Below are 20,731 nucleotides of genomic sequence, written 5' to 3' on the forward strand. Positions count from 1 at the left end.
TTTATCATTATTATTTTTTTTTAAATTTTAGTTATTTATAAATCTTGTCTAAACCCTGATAATAATTTATATTAGCTAACACAAATCAAACAACTTTTTTTACAGTATCGCAAACAATTTATATATAGCTAATAACTGAAAATTTTTTTCATAGAACTAAAACTTTAATTTCTATTGCTAAAATGTGTTAAAATTTTGCATATACATTAACTTAATAGGTTATTAATTAATTGTATATAAGTTTCATGTGCAAATTAGTATAAAATATGTAAATGTTTTAACAACAATTTAATTAATAATATCTTTATAGACATAAGTTATTAAACTTATATTTAGTTAAAATGCTTAAATTTATAAATTGTAATCTAGTCAAAGCTTGTGGAGAAGTTTCTTCTATAAGATCTTATGCAACTTATGGAAACAAGAAGTATTTGGCTAAAAGGCAAGTGAAATGTTTGTGATGTTTTTGGGGCTATGTTTTTTAAACACTATATTTATAACATGTTAAAACTATTGATTTAATAACTTTAAGAATGTTCAATATAAAAAGTTACAAGTTCAAAAATAAAATCAGTGCTCCCACTTCCCTATAAATCCCTAGAAGTTTGAAATATTCTGAAAAATCTCTAGAAATCATAGTAAAAACTGAAAAATATGTGAAAATCCCTAGAAATTATGTATTTTTTGCTTGGTGATTGAAATTTTTGTGACAATACAACCAATATTTTTTTTTTTGGTTTTATAAATTTATTTGTATTTTAGAGTTATATACACTTCTTTACATTTCATTAGGATTGTTCATATATATTGTCACGTAATTATAATATATATTTTTTTCAATGATTAGCAACCAGTTAATAATTTGAATTAGTTCTTCCTTCCATTTCATGTAAGTAGTTTATATTATGATTTGTTATTTTATTGTGTATTTTAGTTTACTTTAGTTAATTTAGACTTAATAATCACAAGTATTATATAGTTTTATAACAGTCAGATTTAGCATTAAGTATTTTATATATTATTAACTAAACCTTTAAAAATCTATAGAAATTATTTTAATTTTAATGAACACATGTATACACCTACTTTAGCTTCTATTCTTTCCTTACAGTATTTATTTTTTTTATAGAGCTCAATTGAAGTGTGTTAATCCGTTAACACACAGAAACATATGTCAGTGTAATAAAAGAAGGATATAGTATAATTTTTTATTATTATATATTCCAGTAAACTTGTTTCACTAGGATCTTTTGTTAGCAAACACTTGAATTTATATTTTGAATAGATTTAAAACTTTTTAATATAATTATTTAATAATTCTTAAAATTATTGGTTTAATTTGTATATGTTTTGCCTATTGTTTATGTTTTTAGTTGGTAAATATGACTGACAAACTAGCTTATTATATAGGCCAGTGAAACATTTGTTTCCTGAAAACCACCGTGTTTTATTTATAATATAATATATTATAATCTACTTTTTAGATTTTAGTATGGTTACTAAGTAATTTTTTACTTTTCATTATGTAACAGAGTTTAAAAAATGGTTATTATCTAGCTAAAATTTTTGGTATTTCAAAACTGTTTGATGAATATTTTACTACAAATATTTATTATTTTTATGTTTTTTGAGGGAGCCGATCATTTCTAACCCGCTATCATTTCTAACCCAATCACTTCTAACCCGATCACTTCTAACCCGATCACTTCTAACCCGATCAATTCTAACCCGATCACTTCTAACCCGATCACTTCTAACCCGATCACTTCTAACCCAATTACTTCTAACCCGATCACTTCTAACCCGATCACTTCTAACCCGATCATTTCTAACCCGACCACTTCAAACCCGATCACTTCAAAGCCGATCACTTCTAACCCGATCACTTCTAACCCGATCATTTCTAACCCAATCACTTCTAACCCGATCACTTCTAACCCGATCATTTCTAACCCGATCAATTCTAACCCGATCATTTCTAATCTGATCATTTCTAACCCGATCACTTCTAACCCGATCTTTTCTAACAAGATCATTTCTAACCCAATCACTTCTAACCCAATGAAACCCGATCATTTCTAACCCGATCATTTCTAACCCGATCACTTCTAACCCGATCATTTCTAACCCGATCGTTTCTAACCCATTTTATTTATGTTACGTTTTTATTTTTTAATCTGGATTTCATGCAAAAACAAACTAGTTTTAATGAATTTATTAAAATATCAATAAAAAAATAAACTTTTAGTTACTTTAAAACATAATGATTTTGTTGTGTAACATAAAATTATTTTAAATATAGATTTTAATTTTAGTATTAACTTAACATAATCTTAATACATTTTTATTACCTCATTTTTTGATTTTTTGTCCTATACATAATTTTAGTTTTTTTCTATTATTATTATTATTTTTTTCAATACACTTTAAGAGACGTTTTTCGTTAATCATATACAATTTACTAAATAGTTTACTTCAAAGTATTTTGAACTCTTCTTTGTAGGATTTTAAAAAAAGCAGTGATAATTATATTTTAGTTGGATCTCATTGTAATTGACGTGACTACAATAGTTTTAACATAAGCAAATTTTAAAATTAAACTCTTACAACAGTAATATCCAGATACAAAAACTTTTATATTACGGTTTAAAAACTACATTGAAAGTCTGACGTAAAATTTTTATTATTGCTTACTAATGTATTAACCTTTTATAGTAGGGTAGTTTTAAGTTTCATTTTAATAACTTATACAAATTGTTATGCAATTTGCATAGGCCTATTAAGATAATAATATTCAAACAAACATTAGGAGAAGTTAAAAACTTTTGTTATATTAAGTGGAAAAGCATGGTTTTTAATAGAAACTAGCTATTAAAACACTTATGTTATATAACTAAACCGCAAAAGTTGTTATGTCGATTGACCGTCTTGATTTCAATTCATTAATAAATTCCTACTTTGTTTTAGAACAAAAAAAAAGTTTAACACTAATAGTTAAACAGACAATTTTATTTTTATAACAAGTTCGAGGGTAATTAAATCTCGCCTATGTTTTAATTGCGACTTAAATTAGTACTTTAATTGACAAACATTTCTTTAAAATTACTTTATGATGAGCAGTTGAAATAACGTAAGTAAAAACAAAATAAGTATTAAAAAAAAAAATTTTTATAAAACAATAAATTAATTATAGTTAAATTAAGTATAATTAGGAGCAGAAATTTATAAAAACTCCGTTAAGTTCTTTGTTTCTTTTAATCAAATATTTTTCCAGACGATTATTACACAAAACATATTTATTTTTTATTCATTTTAGTAAAGCCAGCTTGCAGTCTATTGACTTTATTCTCGGTGGTCTTTTGCACCTGTAAATTTATGTAGATATGATGAGTTTTTTCTTTATTAAAAGTTTAAACCTATATAATAGGTTTCACAATACAAACTGGTTTTGTTATTCTGTTATAAGTTTTTAAGTTATATAGTTTAATCTAATAATTGATATTTACATTTCATATTTAATGATCGCTATGTAATCTATAAGTTTTTGTGTTTTTGAAAAACTGTAAAACAATAACTTTTAAAAGATATCAAGAAAATTATTTTAGAAATATCTATTATTAATCGTGAGAATAATCGTGTTTTTGCAATTTTAACTTTTTATGAAAAATGTAAATTTATTTTGCCCTACATAAGTTTTATTTCAAAAGAAAAAGAAAAAATGCGTAATAATAAGTTTTCGACACTAAACTTTCATAGTTAAGTTTATTATAATGAATTAAACTTAATTACAGTTAATTTTTATATACAATTTACCAGTTGATTTAAGAATTAAACTTAAATTAAAGTTCGAGTTAATGACAAGTTCTAAGTATTTAAAAAACCTTCTACCTCTACTTTTGGCTTTGTATTAAACAGTAAACACTTTCGTTTAAAAAGCTTAGAATTTAATGATATTAATTTTAAATAAAACCACCATTACAATTACTAAATTTTATTAACTGTACAACTTAAAGTTTCATAAACGCTGATACTAATATTTTTTAAAAGTTGTATTTCGTATAAATTCTCCCTGAATTTAAAGGCAAATTGACAATCTGGTTTCTACACTTAAAAATATATATTAACCATAAAGAATCATTTCAAAAGAAAGTTCAGAATAGACTTTAACAGCTGCGATACTCAATATATTCCTAACATTGACGACTATCAAAATTTAATATTTAATCTTTAGAATACAAAATACTTATACTTTTCCTAATGCTTTTTAAATAATTAACTACACTTAATTTTAATCAAATTTTAAGCCTTAGTGTCAAAACAATAAACGAACCAATTAATATCAACAATTAAATTTTAAACAAAAGCTATCTGAACATTAATATTGTAAGTTTACTGTCATACGAAGGACCCAGGCATCAAAACCTAGGCCACTTATACAGAAAGACATACAACAAAAAGACAAAAATAAACCAAAATTGTACATTAAAAATAAAAAAAAAAAGTTTAACTAATTAAAGTTTATAAATTAACATAAAAACACAAAAATTTTAACACAAAATTTATAATTCCGGTGCTTCCGAAAAGAGAACATTAATATCCTTCTTCAACTTCACCCGAACAAATGGTTTTACTCAAAAACTGGTTTCACTTTCTTCGAACAACTGGCTTCACATTATTTCAACAACTGGTTCAGCCTTCATTTGAGTAACTGGTTTAACTTTTATCCATACAACTTGTTTCACTTTTATTCGTATAACTAGAACATTAGGTTTTATTTTAAACAAAAAAAACTAAACATCTAAATAAAACAATTTTGTTGAGATAATTTTGTTTTTAAAACAAATCCTTATCTTAAATAAATAATAAATTAATATATTAATACAGATCGGCTAAATAAATATCGGGTTAGAAACGATCGGGTTAGAAATGATCGGGTTAGATATGATCGGGTTAGAAATGATCGGGTTAGAAATGATCGGGTTTAATTGGGTTAGAAGTGATTGGGTTAGAAATGATCTTGTTAGAAATAATCGGGTTAGAAGTGATCAGGTTAGAAATGATCGAGTTAGAAGTGATCGGGTTAGAATTGATCGGGTTAGAAATGATCGTGTTAGAAGTGATTGAGTTAGAAGTGATCGGGTTAGAAACGATCGGGTTAGAAGTGATCGGGTTAGAAGTGATCGGGTTAGAAATGATCGGGTTAGAAGTGATCAGGTTAGAAGTGATCGGGTTAGAAGTGATCGGGTTAGAAATGATCGGGTTAGAAATGATCGGGTTAGAAGTGATCGGGTAAGAAGTAATCGGGTTAGAAGTGATCGGGTTAGAAGTGATCGAGTTAGAAGTGATCGGGTTAGAAATGATCGGGTTAGAAGTGATCGGGTTAGAAATGATCAGGTTAGAAATGATAGCGAGTTAGAAATGATAGTAAACCGTTTTTTGAAGTTGTTTTATTCCATTTTAAAAAATATTATAAATATTTTGCTTAAAACTTTCAAATGTAGGCTATATGGAAGTAGATCACTGTTGTTTACAAAATAGTCTAATTTTTTTACTAACTTAAGCTACCATTTGTTTTTGTGTATTTTTTAATCAATTTTTTATTAAAGATATAAGCAATCAATCAAAAGTATTGAGTTGAATAAACTCTTTATGGAAGGCTAAAAATAAAAAGAAAAGAAAAAATATATCTTCTACATCTTTCAATTCTGCTTGCACCATTTAGGATACTATAGATTTTTTTAACTATACTCCATTTTATTTTTGAAATTTTTATGTATCATAAAATTATACTATTGATCTTGAAAAAAACTAACTTATAATGTTTAAATCCAGTTTATTATTTTTGATAAGATTAACATATGATTTTTATATCTATAAAATCTAAGTCAAACAACTAAAATTAACGAAAACAACAGTTAATTGACTATAAAATACTTCAAAATTTGTTGTATTTTAAGAGAAGCTTAAGATTATGTTGTATTCTCTTAAAATACAACAAATTTTGAAGTATTTTATAGTCAATTAACTGTTGTTTTCGTTAATTTTAGTTGTTTGATTAGTTAGATGGTAGATCGATTTTTGTACTGAATATTTGTAATGCACAATATTACGTCATACTGTTTTTTGTTTTTTTGCATAACTTTTGTATCTTTGTTTAGTACAGTGCTTTTTATTTTGAATTTAACTGGCTGATGATTAAAGCTTTATGAAACATATGTACCAGAATTTTTAAAATCGCCATTTCAATAAATTATATATATATATATATATTTATCTAATTATATATTTATCTAATTATATAAAAAACTATAATTTAAACAGCTGTTTCACACATTGAAATGTAAAATTTCATGTGATCGTCAGTAAGTTACTGCGTATTTCAAATTCAGCTATAGTACAATAAACTGTACCATTACTACGTCACAATTATTATAAAAATTTTAAAATCAAAATTTCTGTTCACTATTATAATAAACTGTAACTTACTGACGATCACATGAAATTTTACATTTCAATGTGTGAAACAGCTGTTTAAATTATAGTTTTTTTTATATAATTAGATAAATATTTAGCTCCAATTTAATTTGTGAGCACTATCGATCAGAACTTTATACAAAATCTTTAATATATATATATAATATTTATTTATTATATATTTATATTTTTTTGATTATTTAACAGACAATAGATTTATACAACCGTTTCATATACAAGTTATATTATCCCATATATATCTCAGTATAGCTAAATTTTCATAAACTTTACTGAGGAATATATGAGATAAATATATCTCATCTACGAAATGGCTGTATAAAACTTTTTTTTGTTATATAATTAAACAAATAAGAAAATATATAGATTTATTGATTCACAAACTTTTTATAAAAAGATGTTTCACTCAGTTTATCAATGAAATTAATGAGATCTTCCTCAGTCACAATTATATTCTGAAATTTAGAATAAATAAAGGCTCAGCTTAAAATCGTTATGTTTAAACTCATAACAAAGAGCTAATGAAAACTGGTAGAAAAGCATAAAGCTACTATGAGTAAAACTGTTAAACAACTGTTAAAATATGAACTTAAATTTGTTTCCTTTGATTCAAATCACAATTTTGATTGTTGCTCTTGAAATAAGCTTAAAGTATACAATATATGTTTTATTTTATTCTATAGTAAATATATCTCAAACATAAATAGTTTACACTTCTTTTATTCAAATACTGTAAAGATTCTTATATTTTATGTATAGCAAAATTTTGGCTGTAAATGAAGTATTTCTGAGAAAATCAGTTGTACAATTATTAAAGGTAATTTATGTGCTTAATATCTATAATTAACTTGCTTTTTTTTAAAGGAATAGGAAAGGTGTTGCAAGGAATGCAACAACTCCTATGGAAGGATTACACTCATTGAGAAGAGGGGAAAAGGATAGAGATCGATATACAAATATTTTTAATGAAAGGTCTACAAAATTTATACCATGCAGCAAGCTACCTGCTCCTAGAATGATTTGGGATTACGATGTGACAGATGAAAATGTTGATTTTCTCAAAAGTCTAAACTTGAAGCAAAACGAGCAAATAATCAAAGATTTGTCACCACTTAAAAATGAAGATTGGCCCTTATTACCTTGGACACCAGGTTCAAGTCTTTATTGGGTTTTATTTAGATATTAGTCAACTTTTAAGATTTATGTAATTGCACTCTGTGATTTGAGAAAGAAAATTTAAATTATAACAGAAAAATAAGAGGTGATTCAAAATAAAATGTGTTCAATGTTTTTAAATAATAATTAAGTTAAGGGAAAATAATCTATTTTATGATTTTAATTCTTGCAAATATTCAGTTACTTTTAAGACCAATTAAAACTAATGGTTTCCAAAAGATTAATAAATTTTTAAATTGATCGTAATTTAAATATAACTATATAATATTGTTACAAAAAGCAGTTTAATGTTTGTAAAAATAAAAATATATTTTTAAGTGTCTAAATTTTTAATAGTTTTATTCGTTCAAAAATATTCTAAAAAAAGACTTTTTTTCATTAACTTGATGTAAAGTTTTTGGTTTTTAGATTTTCAAATTTAATTTTTTTTAAGTATTTTAAAGATTTTTCCTACAATGCCGAAGTCTTCATATTGAAAATATAAAAAAAGATTGATTTTTTCGACATTTTTAAAAAACATGACCATAAAAAAGTAGGGTTCCATGGGCTTGTATCAGAACTTTTTTACATAAATGACTATATCTCAATTGTTAATTGAAAATTATATATAAAACTGACTAAAAGATCATACTTAAATTTTCAACAGGGTTGCCAAAAAACTTAGAAACCTTGAAAAACCTGAAATTTTGAACAAAAATGACTAAAAAATTTGGAATTTTAAATAATTTTTACATGTTAAATAGAAAAATTTTGATTTGACACAAAATAATTACCATATAGATATTTTTTTTTGTCATCGTCAAAAATTTGATTTTTTTAAAAACACATTTTAAGTAGCTTTACAGTATCTTTTCAAAGTATTTAACACAGTTTTTTTTACCTTAAACTTAATGTTAAACTAAAAATGGACCCAAAAATGTATACTTTTAAAAACCCATTCAAAATAAAAATTTAAGCGTTTGTTAACAAAAGATCCTAGCAAAACAAGTTCAGTGGAATATATAATAATTACAAATTATACAGTATCCTTCTTTTATTACACTGACATATACTTCTGTGTGATAAACAAGTCAACATAAGATCTTTAATTTAGATACCCGACTGCTCCTTTCTAAAACAATAATTAGTTAATTATTTTACTTATTGTATAATATACATGTAGTTTAAGTCATGATGATTTTTTATGGTGCTGTAACTTAATTATTGGTCAGGACTTTGAAAGCTTAGTAACAAGTTTGATTTTTGTACTTTTTATTATTATTTTTAATTTTTAAATTTAAAATTCAATCTGCTTTCTAATTGTATCTAACTTTAATATTGTTATAATTTAGATTTAACCATTATAAACATTCACTGAGTTGCCACATGGTCTGGAAAAGTCAGGAAAACTTTAAAAAAATGACAAAAGTCAGGAAAAAATGGGGGGTTTTGAAAAAAAGTCAGGAAATTTGATTAAACAAAAACAAATTTGTCAGTTTAAATTTACAAATTTCCCTGTTTTCCAAAGCCTTCAAAATGGTAAAAATTAATTAAAAATCCTTTAAAGTCAGAAAAGATTTTTATAATTTTCCTAAAAATTTACAAAATTATTTAATTTCCAATGCCTTCATATGGTATAGATTAGTAAAATATCCTTTATAAAACTGCAACATTTTTCTATTAACATATTAAACATGTACCCTACTTGAACAAGCAGATTTTGTAAGCTTTTTAGTATTGATGATCTGTAGCAAGGATACTTCAATAGTGAAACTGTGATATATACACAAAAGTTTAAATGCAAGTGTTGTTCATGTACTCTGTCACTGTCAAATATAGGGAGAAAAGCACTTACTGTACATATGAATGGAGCTGGACATAGAAATAAAAGACCAGGAATTCACCGAATCCAATAGTTTTTCTATAATGCTGGGTCAAGCTCCGGTGGGGTAAGTGGTAAGAGCAGCGGCAGAGTAGCAAGTTGTGAGGGCAGTCGTATAAGCCCATCAATAGGTTTGGTAAGTTGGTCACAAAACACAACCGCTGAAATTTTATGGGCGTTACACACTGTCAAGCACAATTACTCAGCTAGTTCGTGTAACAAACCTGCGGAGCTGAACAAAAATATGTTTCCAGACAGTGCAATAGCATAGTCATGTCAGATGGCCCGAAGAAAATTATCATACATGACCTTGGCCTTGGACGATATTTCGAAAACATCTTGCTGGAATGATAATGGACAAGCTGTGTTTATAATATAAGTATTTTGCTGATAGAGCTGTTTATTGCAAATACATCAATCATACACAGATGATTCAAGTGGTGTAATGGAAGTTTTATAATTGAATTCAGCAAAAAACTTGTTTTAACCTGTATTAAAATTAGATTGAAAGCTTTATATAGTTTCAAGTGTTAGATTGTGTATTTTATAATAAGTTTAACTTAAGAGTTCGATATAGAAAATCAGGAAAATTTTGGTAAAAAGTCAGGAAAAAGTCAGGAAATTTTTCTCAGCTTGATCTGTGGCAACCATGCATTCAATAAATACTATATTTTTTACACTAAAGTATAATGGCTTTTATTGTCTTTACAATTTAATTTATTTATTCAATAATTAATGTTTGTTGTTTTACTTTTTATTCACAATAGATACATATTACTTTTTTATATTAAAGCGCACTACCATTTAATATAAGGAATAAATTATCTAACTTAGTAGTATAAATTAACTAGCTAGTCCTAATGTTCAAATAAACTGTGACGTAATTATTAGATACGTTTTTTTAATGATTAGTAACCAGTAGATATTTAGAATTAGTACTTCCTTCAAATTCATGTAAGTAGTTTATATTATGATTTGTAATCTTGTTTTGTATTTTTACTTTAACTTAATTAATTTAGACTTAATAATTACAAATATCATATAGTTTTATAACAGTCTGATTTAACATTAAGTATTTTATCTATTATTAACCTATAAAAATCTATAGCAATTATTTATATTTTTAATGGACACATATACATACCTACTTTAGCTTCTATTCTTTCCTTACAGTATTTATTTTTACAGAGCTCCCTTGAAAAGTGTTGACTCGTTTAACACACAGAAACATATGTCAGTGTAATAAAAGGAGGATACTGTACAATTTGTTATTATTACTTTTAAAAACCTGGAGGAAATTTTGAAAACCTGGAAAATTTTTTCTTAAAACATTTGGCAACCTTGTTTCAATTAGGATCTGTTTTAAATTTTAGTAATGAAGTGTTAGAACCATTTAGGACTTAATAGAATTTAATTTCCACATAGTTTAATGCTACATAAGGTTTTAGTTTTTTACACAAAACAGTTAAGTAGTAATTTTATGTAAAGTTAAAAATTACAAACAGTATTTGTATTAACTTATATCTAAATGTAAGTTTGTAAAACTTTTTTAGTATATTACAGCTTTGCTCATTATAAAAAAGTTAAAACTAAATTATGTTGCAAAAACACTTGAAAATTTGTACTGTTTTTGCAATTAAACTCTTTATTTAATTTGTTTTAGTTTATTTATAAATAAAGAAGAATCTGAATGGATAATATTATATAATGAATTAAGATACAATGAGCTACTTACCTTTTACTTTATGTTCAGGGCTCTCTTGCACGTTATGGTTCCTTAATTGGTGTAAGGCAAGTGACTTATTATTTTCTGTTAAAATCATTGAAACAGCACTTTTCTTCAACTGGACTTGTATCTGGATCACGCCCTTCTTTTACTTGATTCGAAACTGGTTCACCGATAACAGCAACATTAGAAAGGTGAACAATATCATACAGAGAGTTACGAGTTTCATTAGTTAATTGATTTTCATAGCTACCATGGAATAGCTTAGAATCAATACTGGTTTATATGGTATTGTACAATCTTAGGAATTTCCTTTATCTTCGAGTGAGTCTCTGTGACCTGTTGATTCTGACTAAATTGATAGTGGTGTCACCTCCATAATCACTCCATTCCTGTTCAATTTTCGCCGATAAGTGCCACTCTGATTCTGTAGTAGGCGTTTATTCCAATGAAAAAGGTCTCCACTCTATAAGGCCATAAGGGAAGGGGTAAATCACTTTTTTCAAAACTTTACCTTTTTTTGTATAGTTTTAACTAAGTTACAATTTGCTATATACAAAATTAATATACTTAAAAAAAAAACAAAGCTTTTATTTTAAACTTATTATTATTGCTTTAAGGGCATGGGGGGTCCGACATTTTTATTTTACTAAAAATAACATTGTATCTTATATGGTAGCTTGAATTACAAACTACAAGCCAGTTTTTACTTCTTGAGATATTATCATTTTTATAAAAAATTTCCAATACAAACGTATGGACCGCGAGTTTTTTAACATAAATTTTCTCGGAAGTTTAAAAAATCACTAAAAATCTATCTTCTCCCTCATTTTTAGAGCTAGATACCTCAAATTTTCAGGAAACGTTCCTTTTGTAATTCAGAAGACTTTGAATGTTGAAATTTTGAAAATATTAAACAATAAAAATTTTAGATAAAAAAAACAAAAAAAATAGGTGGTTTTTTTTAATAAAAATGTTATTTTTCAAAATTGAAAAAACTCCTGCATCCAATCTTTTTAAAATTTAATAATACACTTTCTGTGAAAATTTGAAGAAGATTGCTTAAAAAATGATGGAGGAGATAGATTTTTAGCGAAATGGTCTTTTTTTGCATTTTTTGTTTGTGCCTCCCATTAGGAACCTATTGAGGTCACCGACTTTGATCGCTCATATGTCAAAAAATACTTTGAATTTTTTTAAGCGGTTAAAAATGTCTGATAGCTCAGATAAAACTCTATAAAATAAGATCAACTTGTAAAAATCAAGGTGGACCCCCTATGCCCTTAAGTACTTTCAAATGGTTCGTCAGCAAACAAGTAGAATAATTATTATTTAGAAAATATTTAGAAAAATATGTCATAACAAGTTTTTAAATGATTTGAATAAATATTTACAAAAAAACGAAAAAAAAAAACTGTTTTATGTTTATTATTATAACACAGTTATAAATTCTTTTTTATGTTCAAATTTTACAAGGATATATTTTCTAAAAACAAAAAGGAACAATTTCCTGAAAATTTAAGGTATTTATTTTGAAAAACATAGGAAATAGATTTTAAAGTTATTTTTATTTATTTGCCGTTTTAATTTTATCCTCCCATAAAAAACCTGTATAACTCATCGACTTTAACAAGCTTTATCTCAAAAAAAGTTTTAAGTTTAAATTAAAAATAAAATAACTCGTGTCTATTTAAACTCTACAAATTAGTTCAAGTTGTGAAAAAAGTATTTTACCCCGTTATGGCCTTACAAATTCTTTACAGACCTTGTACGAAGCGCCTTTTCTTTAAATTTCCATTCTTTCCTCCTCATTAGTCAAACTATTGAATTGAAAAAAGTAATTAGCTGGTTTAGAAAATCGAAACTAATATAAGCCATAATTTGTAAGGTTTAGAAAAAAAGTGCTAGTTCTAGTTAAAATATTAAAACACCAAAAATCAAAGAAGTTTATTTTGTTCACAGAAGTTGTTTTGAATTTTTCAATAAACTTAATTCTACTCAGCATAACGTAACATTTCAAATGATTTAATTATTTTACTAACTGCATACTCAGTTTGTACGCATATTTTAAAATGTTTATTTGAATTGCCACAGGATTTAACAAATATTCGTGTATTTAAAACTAATTTTCTTCCTCTTAATATTTAGTGATAGTTTAAATATTAAGACCAACAGAACTATTTTGATAATTTAAACTCAGAAAAAAAATATTGCAGCATAAGTGTATCTTTTTTTATTATCACAGTAACAAAGTTTTTGTTTTATTTAGTACAATAATTTGCATTCATTTGAAAAAACTTTCATGCTAATTCTGTAAAAGGTGTTTATATTTAAGATTTAGTATAGTTTTAGCTAATTAAAAAAACAAATAGTTTTTAAAGTTAGGCAGAACTGTATTAAATAATATTTGTATACTACTTGCAGTCATTGTTTTATATTTATCTCTTTTTATACTTTTTTAATAATGTACTCCACTAATAAAATTGAAGCTGCATGAAGTAGTTGTAGAATTGAATGAAATTTAAGATACTTATGAAAATGTTAACATAAGATATTTTTATGTGGGTATTAAAATACTATTGCGCAAAATTTTCAAAACGAATGTTTAAATAGAAGATAAATATTGATATAAAAGCTTACCTTTATACATTTAAAAAATAAGTAGTATAAATTCAATTTTATTAATTTTTTTTACCATAGTTTTCCGAGGTTTTTCTTTAAAGCTTCACATTTTAAGATATCTATAATAACCTTTAACAGAATATATTTTTTACTAATAGTAAGCTTAAAAAATAAATAGTTTGGTTATATTTTGACAATAGCTTGTAGAAAGTTACTTTATTAATAATAATAATTTAATAGTTTAGTTTGAATTAATAATTTAATACTTTTGCTTACTTACAAAGAAATTTTGTCAGCCCAATCTAAAGCTATGCGCAAATAAGAAGAATGTGCCTGATTATGTAAAAAAAACTCTCCAACATCGAAGTAGAATTTTTATACGAAGAATACTTTTAAAAGAAAATTAAAATATTTTAAGTAGTATATATATTTTATCTTGAGCGTGTGTACCACGCATCTGTATGCTTTTTGAAATCTTATAGGACTTATTTTCAGGAAAATTAAAACTTATGCACTTTAGGTTCAATTCGATGTGGTGCAGTTGGTGTAAAGCTAGGAGTTCAAACTATGTGGTTAAAGGATGGAAGTCATGCATCTTGTACACTAGTTCAAGTTGGTTCTTTTTTAACAAATTTAGGGATTGTATTTGTTTGAAATGATTGAACAATATTAAAAACTTAACTCTGGACAAAAAGTATTTTTCATAAAATTTAATCACTAAAACTATCTTCTATTTAAATTAGACATAGTGGTATTTCTTAAATTTACTTTGAGTAAAAGGAGATGTAAGAAGCTATCAATCCCTAATTAGACAAGAAGATATAGCAAATGTATAGTATTGAACATAAGTAATTGTAAGTTTTTAAATTGTCATTAATAAAGGTTTTTCTAAATTTATCTGTTTTAGCTTGCTCCTTTTTTTACACTTAGATCAAGCATAGTTCTGCGGCTCACTTTGTTTGACTTTACTAAAGCTGTTTTAGAAATTTGAAAAAGTAATAAGTTATAGAATGGTATTGAAAGTAATTTCATAAGCGTACTGTTGGTTTACTTAGAATTTTACTTACTGCTATTACATTTTACACAGCTTGTGTAATATAACTTGCTTGATTTTAATTAAAAAAACTGTTGTTTATTTAATTTTTAGAAAAGACGATGGTGCCTTACTTACTTTTAAAATAAAATACGACCCTAGTTTGTCTACCCTACTTTAGAGAATTTTAAGTTATAAAATTAAATATTATTCCTATTTTCGGTAATATTTTATTTCTAATGCTGGCAATTTCTTTGAATAAATTTAGTTTTTAAATCTGCTACAATTTAAGTCTAATGATTTGTAACTACATACCAAAATACATTTTAAAACTTAGTATATATGTATATCAGTTCAGCTTAAGAGCATAGGGGAGTCCAACATTTCTTTTACAAAAATTTACATTGGCTCTAATACAAAAGCATAAATTTGAAACTACAAATTAGTTTTTATATAGTATAAAAATTTGATAAGCTTTTGAGATATAGACGTTTTTGTAAAAAGTTTCAAATAAATCCGTTTGAACTACAAATTTTTCAGGGTAAATTTTCTCAGAAATTTAAAAATTCACTAAAAATCTAACTCTTTCATTTTTTGAGCTAAGGACCACAACTTTTCAGGAAACATTCCTTTCATAATTTAAAAAAATTTTGATGTTGGGTTTTAAAAAAAATAAAAAAAATTAAATACAAAAAACAAAACAGGTGTTTTATTATTTTTTTTTCAAAATTGAAAAAATTCCTGCATTAAATCATATTAGATATTAGTAATGGACTTACTGTGAAAGTTTGAAGAAGATTGGTTAAAAAATGAAGGAGGAGATAGATTATTAGTGAAATAGCTTTTTTCGCGTTTTTAGTTTGCGCCTTCCATTAGGAACCTATTGAGGTCACCGACTTATATTGCTTATATTTTGAAAGTTACTTTGAACTTTGTTGAGCGGTTAAAAACGTCTGGTAGATCATATTTAACTTTACAAAATAAGATCAACTTGTAAAAATCAAGGAAAACCCCCCTATGCCCATAATTGTTTTATGGAAGTACTAATAAACTTACTTATAAACAAGTTTTTTATGTTCTTAAAAAAATTATAAAGGTATTTATAGTAAATTACAAATATTTATAACAGTATAGCACAATGGTTACATGTCAGTTTAAATTACGATAGTTTATATTTAGACATTTCAGATTATTATAAGAAAGTTAAGCGGCCATATCTCAAAAAATGTTAAAAGTTTGAAAATTTTTAGAAAATTTCATGTACGTCTAATAAATAAGTTTATGATGATAAAAAAAATAGAATTAAAAAAAAGAGAAAATTTATAATAACTTCAAATTATTTAATCTGATTTTTTAAAATTTGAAAAGTACACCCTAGCACAACATCGCAACACTTATAGTCAAGCTATTTTATTTCTAATGTTTTAGTACTTCTAAACTAGTACATTTTAGTTGGATAAGTAGTAGATTTATAAAACACTTATAAAAATAAAAGAACTGGAGTTGATGTGTTATAATCTAATGTTATTGTAGAAAGTGTACATATTTCCTTTTATAAAACAGTTTTATAGTAGTAATGAACACATGAATTGTTTTACAAACTCATTTCTTTTTCAAGGTATTACATTTAAGTTTAATAGTTTAATTTTTAAAACAAAACATTAACTAACCAAAGTTGTTTAAATTGAATTTAAACCTAATACATATTTCTGTTATGTGAATCATTGCTATACAATATGTTTTTATGATGTTATTTTTGACATTTTTTAAACCAAAGGTTGTTGTTTATAATAAATTTTAATACAAATTTACATAAAATTACAAATGTTTATGTTTAAACTATTTATGTTTCAGCTTCTAGATTGTCATGTTGTTCGTTTTATGCCTAAAGATGTGTACAGTAAAAAGTCTGCTGCTGCAATTGTAGGATGCAAGAACACCAACCCGTTTCATGTTAGTTAAATTCTCTTTGTAGTTACAATATTTCACTTTAATTTAGACTTAAATTTATTATACCATGAAAAAAGCTTAAAACATTTGGTCTTTTTCACACCATGATGTTGTTTTAAATTTCTGACTTCTGTTTTAATCTACTAAAGAAAGGGTAGCTACAAAACCTGGAATACTGGAAAACCTAGAATTTGAAAAATTAAAAAAAAAACTAGAAAAACCTGCAATTTTAAACAGTTTTTACATGTTATGTTGTAAAATTTTGATTTGACAAACAAAATCTATCATATAGATAAAAAATATGGTCATCACCCATATTTTTTTATAAAAGACACATTTAAAGTAACTATGCAGTATCTTTTTAATGTTTTTATAATACTTAACACAATTTTTAACCTTATACTTAACTTTAAACCAAAATAGACCCCAAAACGTGTACTTTCGAAAACCTTGAAGAAATTCAGAAAAGCTGGAATTTTTTTTTTAGTAACCAGTGGCAACCCTGCAAAATAAGCATCAGCGAAATTCATCAAAGTCATCTGCTTGTTTTGATCATACCACTTGGATCATCAGACCACAAGCTCTTGTGAGACCTTAGGTTTTAATCGTATTGAAACTCATCAGTTAATCAAAACCAAAAACACGCATAAAAACTGTTTGTAAATTGGCGACTGCAAGTTTCTTTGGTTATAACTGACTAATATAATACAAAGAAAAGGGGTTCATACTAATATACATATAAAGCTATGATGTTATGCTCTAATAAACAGTTATAGTTATAAAACGTTTAACAGGGTTGCCACACATTTTTGATAATTCAGGCTATTTTGAAATTGAAAAGTACTCAGTTAGTTTGGACATTTTTCTAAGTATCAGGATAGTTTTAAGAATTAAATTTTTATTTTTCTCCAATTTTATGGTATTATCAAGACTTTTTTTAATACTTTGTGGTTACTTGTAGGTATTTAAACTGTATTATTAGTATTTTTAAAAGTTGTAAGCTTATATTAGTTTTTTTTAATTTTCTTTTAAACTCAGACCAGTACAGGCTCGCTTGATATAATTGAATTTGGTATTTTTACTTCTAAGAGTGGCAACCATGATTCAAGAAAAAAATTCAAATAGATAAATATTCATTCTGTTAATTTATTTTGAAGAAGCTAGATTTGATGATTAATGCCACAAAACTAAGTTTTCAAACAGTTTTGCACACACATTGTTAAAACTATTGATTTGAATGTTACATCAAAAAAAAGTTGTGTATAATGAATAAAATAGTTTACTTTAAACAAAATGAATAATTTTTTAGTACTTAAAGTATATTTAATACGTTATATTTCAAAAACGTTGTAAAACCTAATACTACCTTTTAATAAATTGAAAAAATTAAAGATCGTTTGTAATCACTAAATATTTTATTTTTACTTAAAAACAGCAAGGTAACTTGCAATTTAAAAATGCTTGAAGAATTACAAAAAAACATAGCTAATATGGATTTAAAATACTATGTAGTATTTTAAGAAAAATAAAGTAAAGTCTATATATACATTATTAATAAAAGCTTAAATATAAAACAGTTTTTTATTATAAAAATATATTTAAAATAAATTCAATTAGCTTTTGAAAAATAGTAATTGTGTCAAAAGTTTTCTTTACAAATGTGTAGACTCCATTTTTACATCTTAAATTTTTTCAGAGAATTAAAAATTCACTAAAAATTATCTATACCTTATTTTTTAAGCAATCGATCTCAAATTTTTATGAAAAGTTTCATAAATAGTTGTAAATAATTCAAACGTTATAATTTAAAAATATTTATATAACGAATAGTTTTAAATGGGAAATAAACATACATTAAAACGATTTAAACTTTAATGATGGACTTACTGGTTTTTAGTAAAATACTCTATTTTCGCTACTTTTTTTATTTTTTGTCATTTTTAAGAACCTAAAGACTCGTTGACTTTGATCGCTTATATCTCAAAAATTACTTTTAGTTTTGTTAAGTGGTAAAAAGTGGGCGGACAACCCTATGCCTTGAACTCTAAAAAAGTTATTTGTATTATTTAAACACATCTAATTGAAGTATAAGATTAGTTACTTGTTTTTTAGTTATTTATTTTGAGTAATTTAAGGTTTATAATTTTTTTATATGGCTTTGTCAATAAATAGTTGTATGCATTCAAACTAAAATTAAACTGATGTATACTCTATTTCGACACGTAGACTGTCATTCTTTTCTTGCAGAAAAATGAAAATTATGCGAAATTCTGTCACGAAGCTGGAATACCAATAAAAACGCGGTGTTTTAGATTCAAAATGACTGATAATGCTGCACTAAAACCTGGAACAAAATTAGATGTGACTCATTTCAGACCAGGACAGTTTGTTGACTGTACAGCTAAAACGTTAGCTAACTCGCTAAATAAAATATTATTCAACATTTTTCTTCTTTTCATTTATAAACAGATATATATATATATAATCTATTATAAAGAACGATTTTAAAAATTCTAGAACATATGAACCAAAAAGAATGTCTTTAATTTTTAGCTAGTTCAAATAAAAAATAAAAAGTACTTTGGTAAACAGAGATGCAAAAGTTAAACAAAAAACAATATGACATAAGAATTTAGTATTATACATTATAAATGTTTGTGTACATTAATTATTCAAAAGTTCTTCAAGTGGGCTCTGCAGAAAGTGATCAAGCACAAACAATCACCCCATTTTCCACACACACATATATATATATATATATAAACCTGGTAAATAAACACTTTGACACAAACCATCCATATCACAAAATCTTTAACAGGAACACACTCAAAATTTCTTATAGCTGTATGGAAAATTTTAAAACAAAAATTTTTAAACACAATAACAAAATATTAAACAACCTAAACTTCAAACAACAAGAAAAAACCTGCAACTGCAGGAAAGAAAAATGCCCGTTAAACAATAATTGCCTATCAAAAAATATAATCTACCAAGCAACTATAAAAACAGATTATATAACAAAATTTTACGTAGGTTCCACTAGTACAACATTTAAAAACAGATATAGCAACCATAAAGCAAGCTTTACCAACAAATTAAAAAGACACAATACCGAACTATCGAACTATATTTTGGAATTAAAAGACGCAAAAAAAGACTATAATTTAAAATGGGAAATACTATGCAGAACCAAAACAAAACCGAAAAACAATAAAACATGCCATTTATGTTGCTTAGAAAAGTACGAGATTGAAAAAATTGAAAAAGATTTATTATTAAATAAAAGAAAAGAAAGGCAGCAACCCTGCCTACATAATTAAAACATGTATTTTAAAAGAACGAAAACCACTAAATAATAACAAAAAAATAACAACAAAATAAATCCAAAAACAAGAACAAACAAAGCAAAAATAAGTTAACTTGTACATAAGTTGTTTTTAAAATAGGCTAACTAAAATTATTCAATTTTAGTTGAAACGTCACAATGTGTTTTCTTGTGTGATTCTTTAAAAATCTTACTTAGTTCTTTATTTGGTTCTGAGGAGATGCATAAAGCATCGAAACTAAGTAAACGATTTGAAAATTAGTTGTTTTTTTATATTATAAATAAATAAATATATATATATATACAGAAAACAAGGTGATTGTTTAAACCCAACCACCCTCTACCGAGCCCACATGAAGGGCCTTCAAACATATTTATATATTAAAGGTTTTATAACAAGTTCTGATCGATAGTGCTCGACAAATTAAATTGGAGCTAAATATTTATCTAATTATATGAAAACTATAATTTAAACAGCTGTTTCACACATTGAAATGTAAAATTTCATTTGATCGTCAGTAATTTACAGATACAATAAACTGTACC

The 20,731-nt window shown here is 25.4% G+C and overlaps 1 protein-coding gene across 1 annotated transcript in view; it reads left to right on the plus strand.

Moving 5' to 3' along the window:
• Nucleotides 1–315: 315 nt before the first annotated feature.
• The window catches only part of LOC145844038 (large ribosomal subunit protein uL3m-like), a 30,836-nt gene continuing 10,420 nt past the window's right edge, over nucleotides 316–20,731 (plus strand). The window contains exons 1-5 of the mRNA XM_082951366.1: nucleotides 316–442; nucleotides 7,357–7,643; nucleotides 14,398–14,489; nucleotides 16,765–16,863; nucleotides 19,108–19,268. Coding sequence (XP_082807492.1) covers nucleotides 342–442; nucleotides 7,357–7,643; nucleotides 14,398–14,489; nucleotides 16,765–16,863; nucleotides 19,108–19,268 — 740 coding nt within the window. The 5' untranslated portion in view covers nucleotides 316–341. The remainder of the gene's footprint in view (nucleotides 443–7,356; nucleotides 7,644–14,397; nucleotides 14,490–16,764; nucleotides 16,864–19,107; nucleotides 19,269–20,731) is intronic.

The sequence above is a fragment of the Thalia democratica genome, chromosome 9 (assembly GCF_965202585.1).
Source record: "Thalia democratica chromosome 9, ktThaDemo2.hap1.1, whole genome shotgun sequence".
NCBI classification, from domain to species: Eukaryota; Metazoa; Chordata; class Thaliacea; order Salpida; family Salpidae; genus Thalia; species Thalia democratica.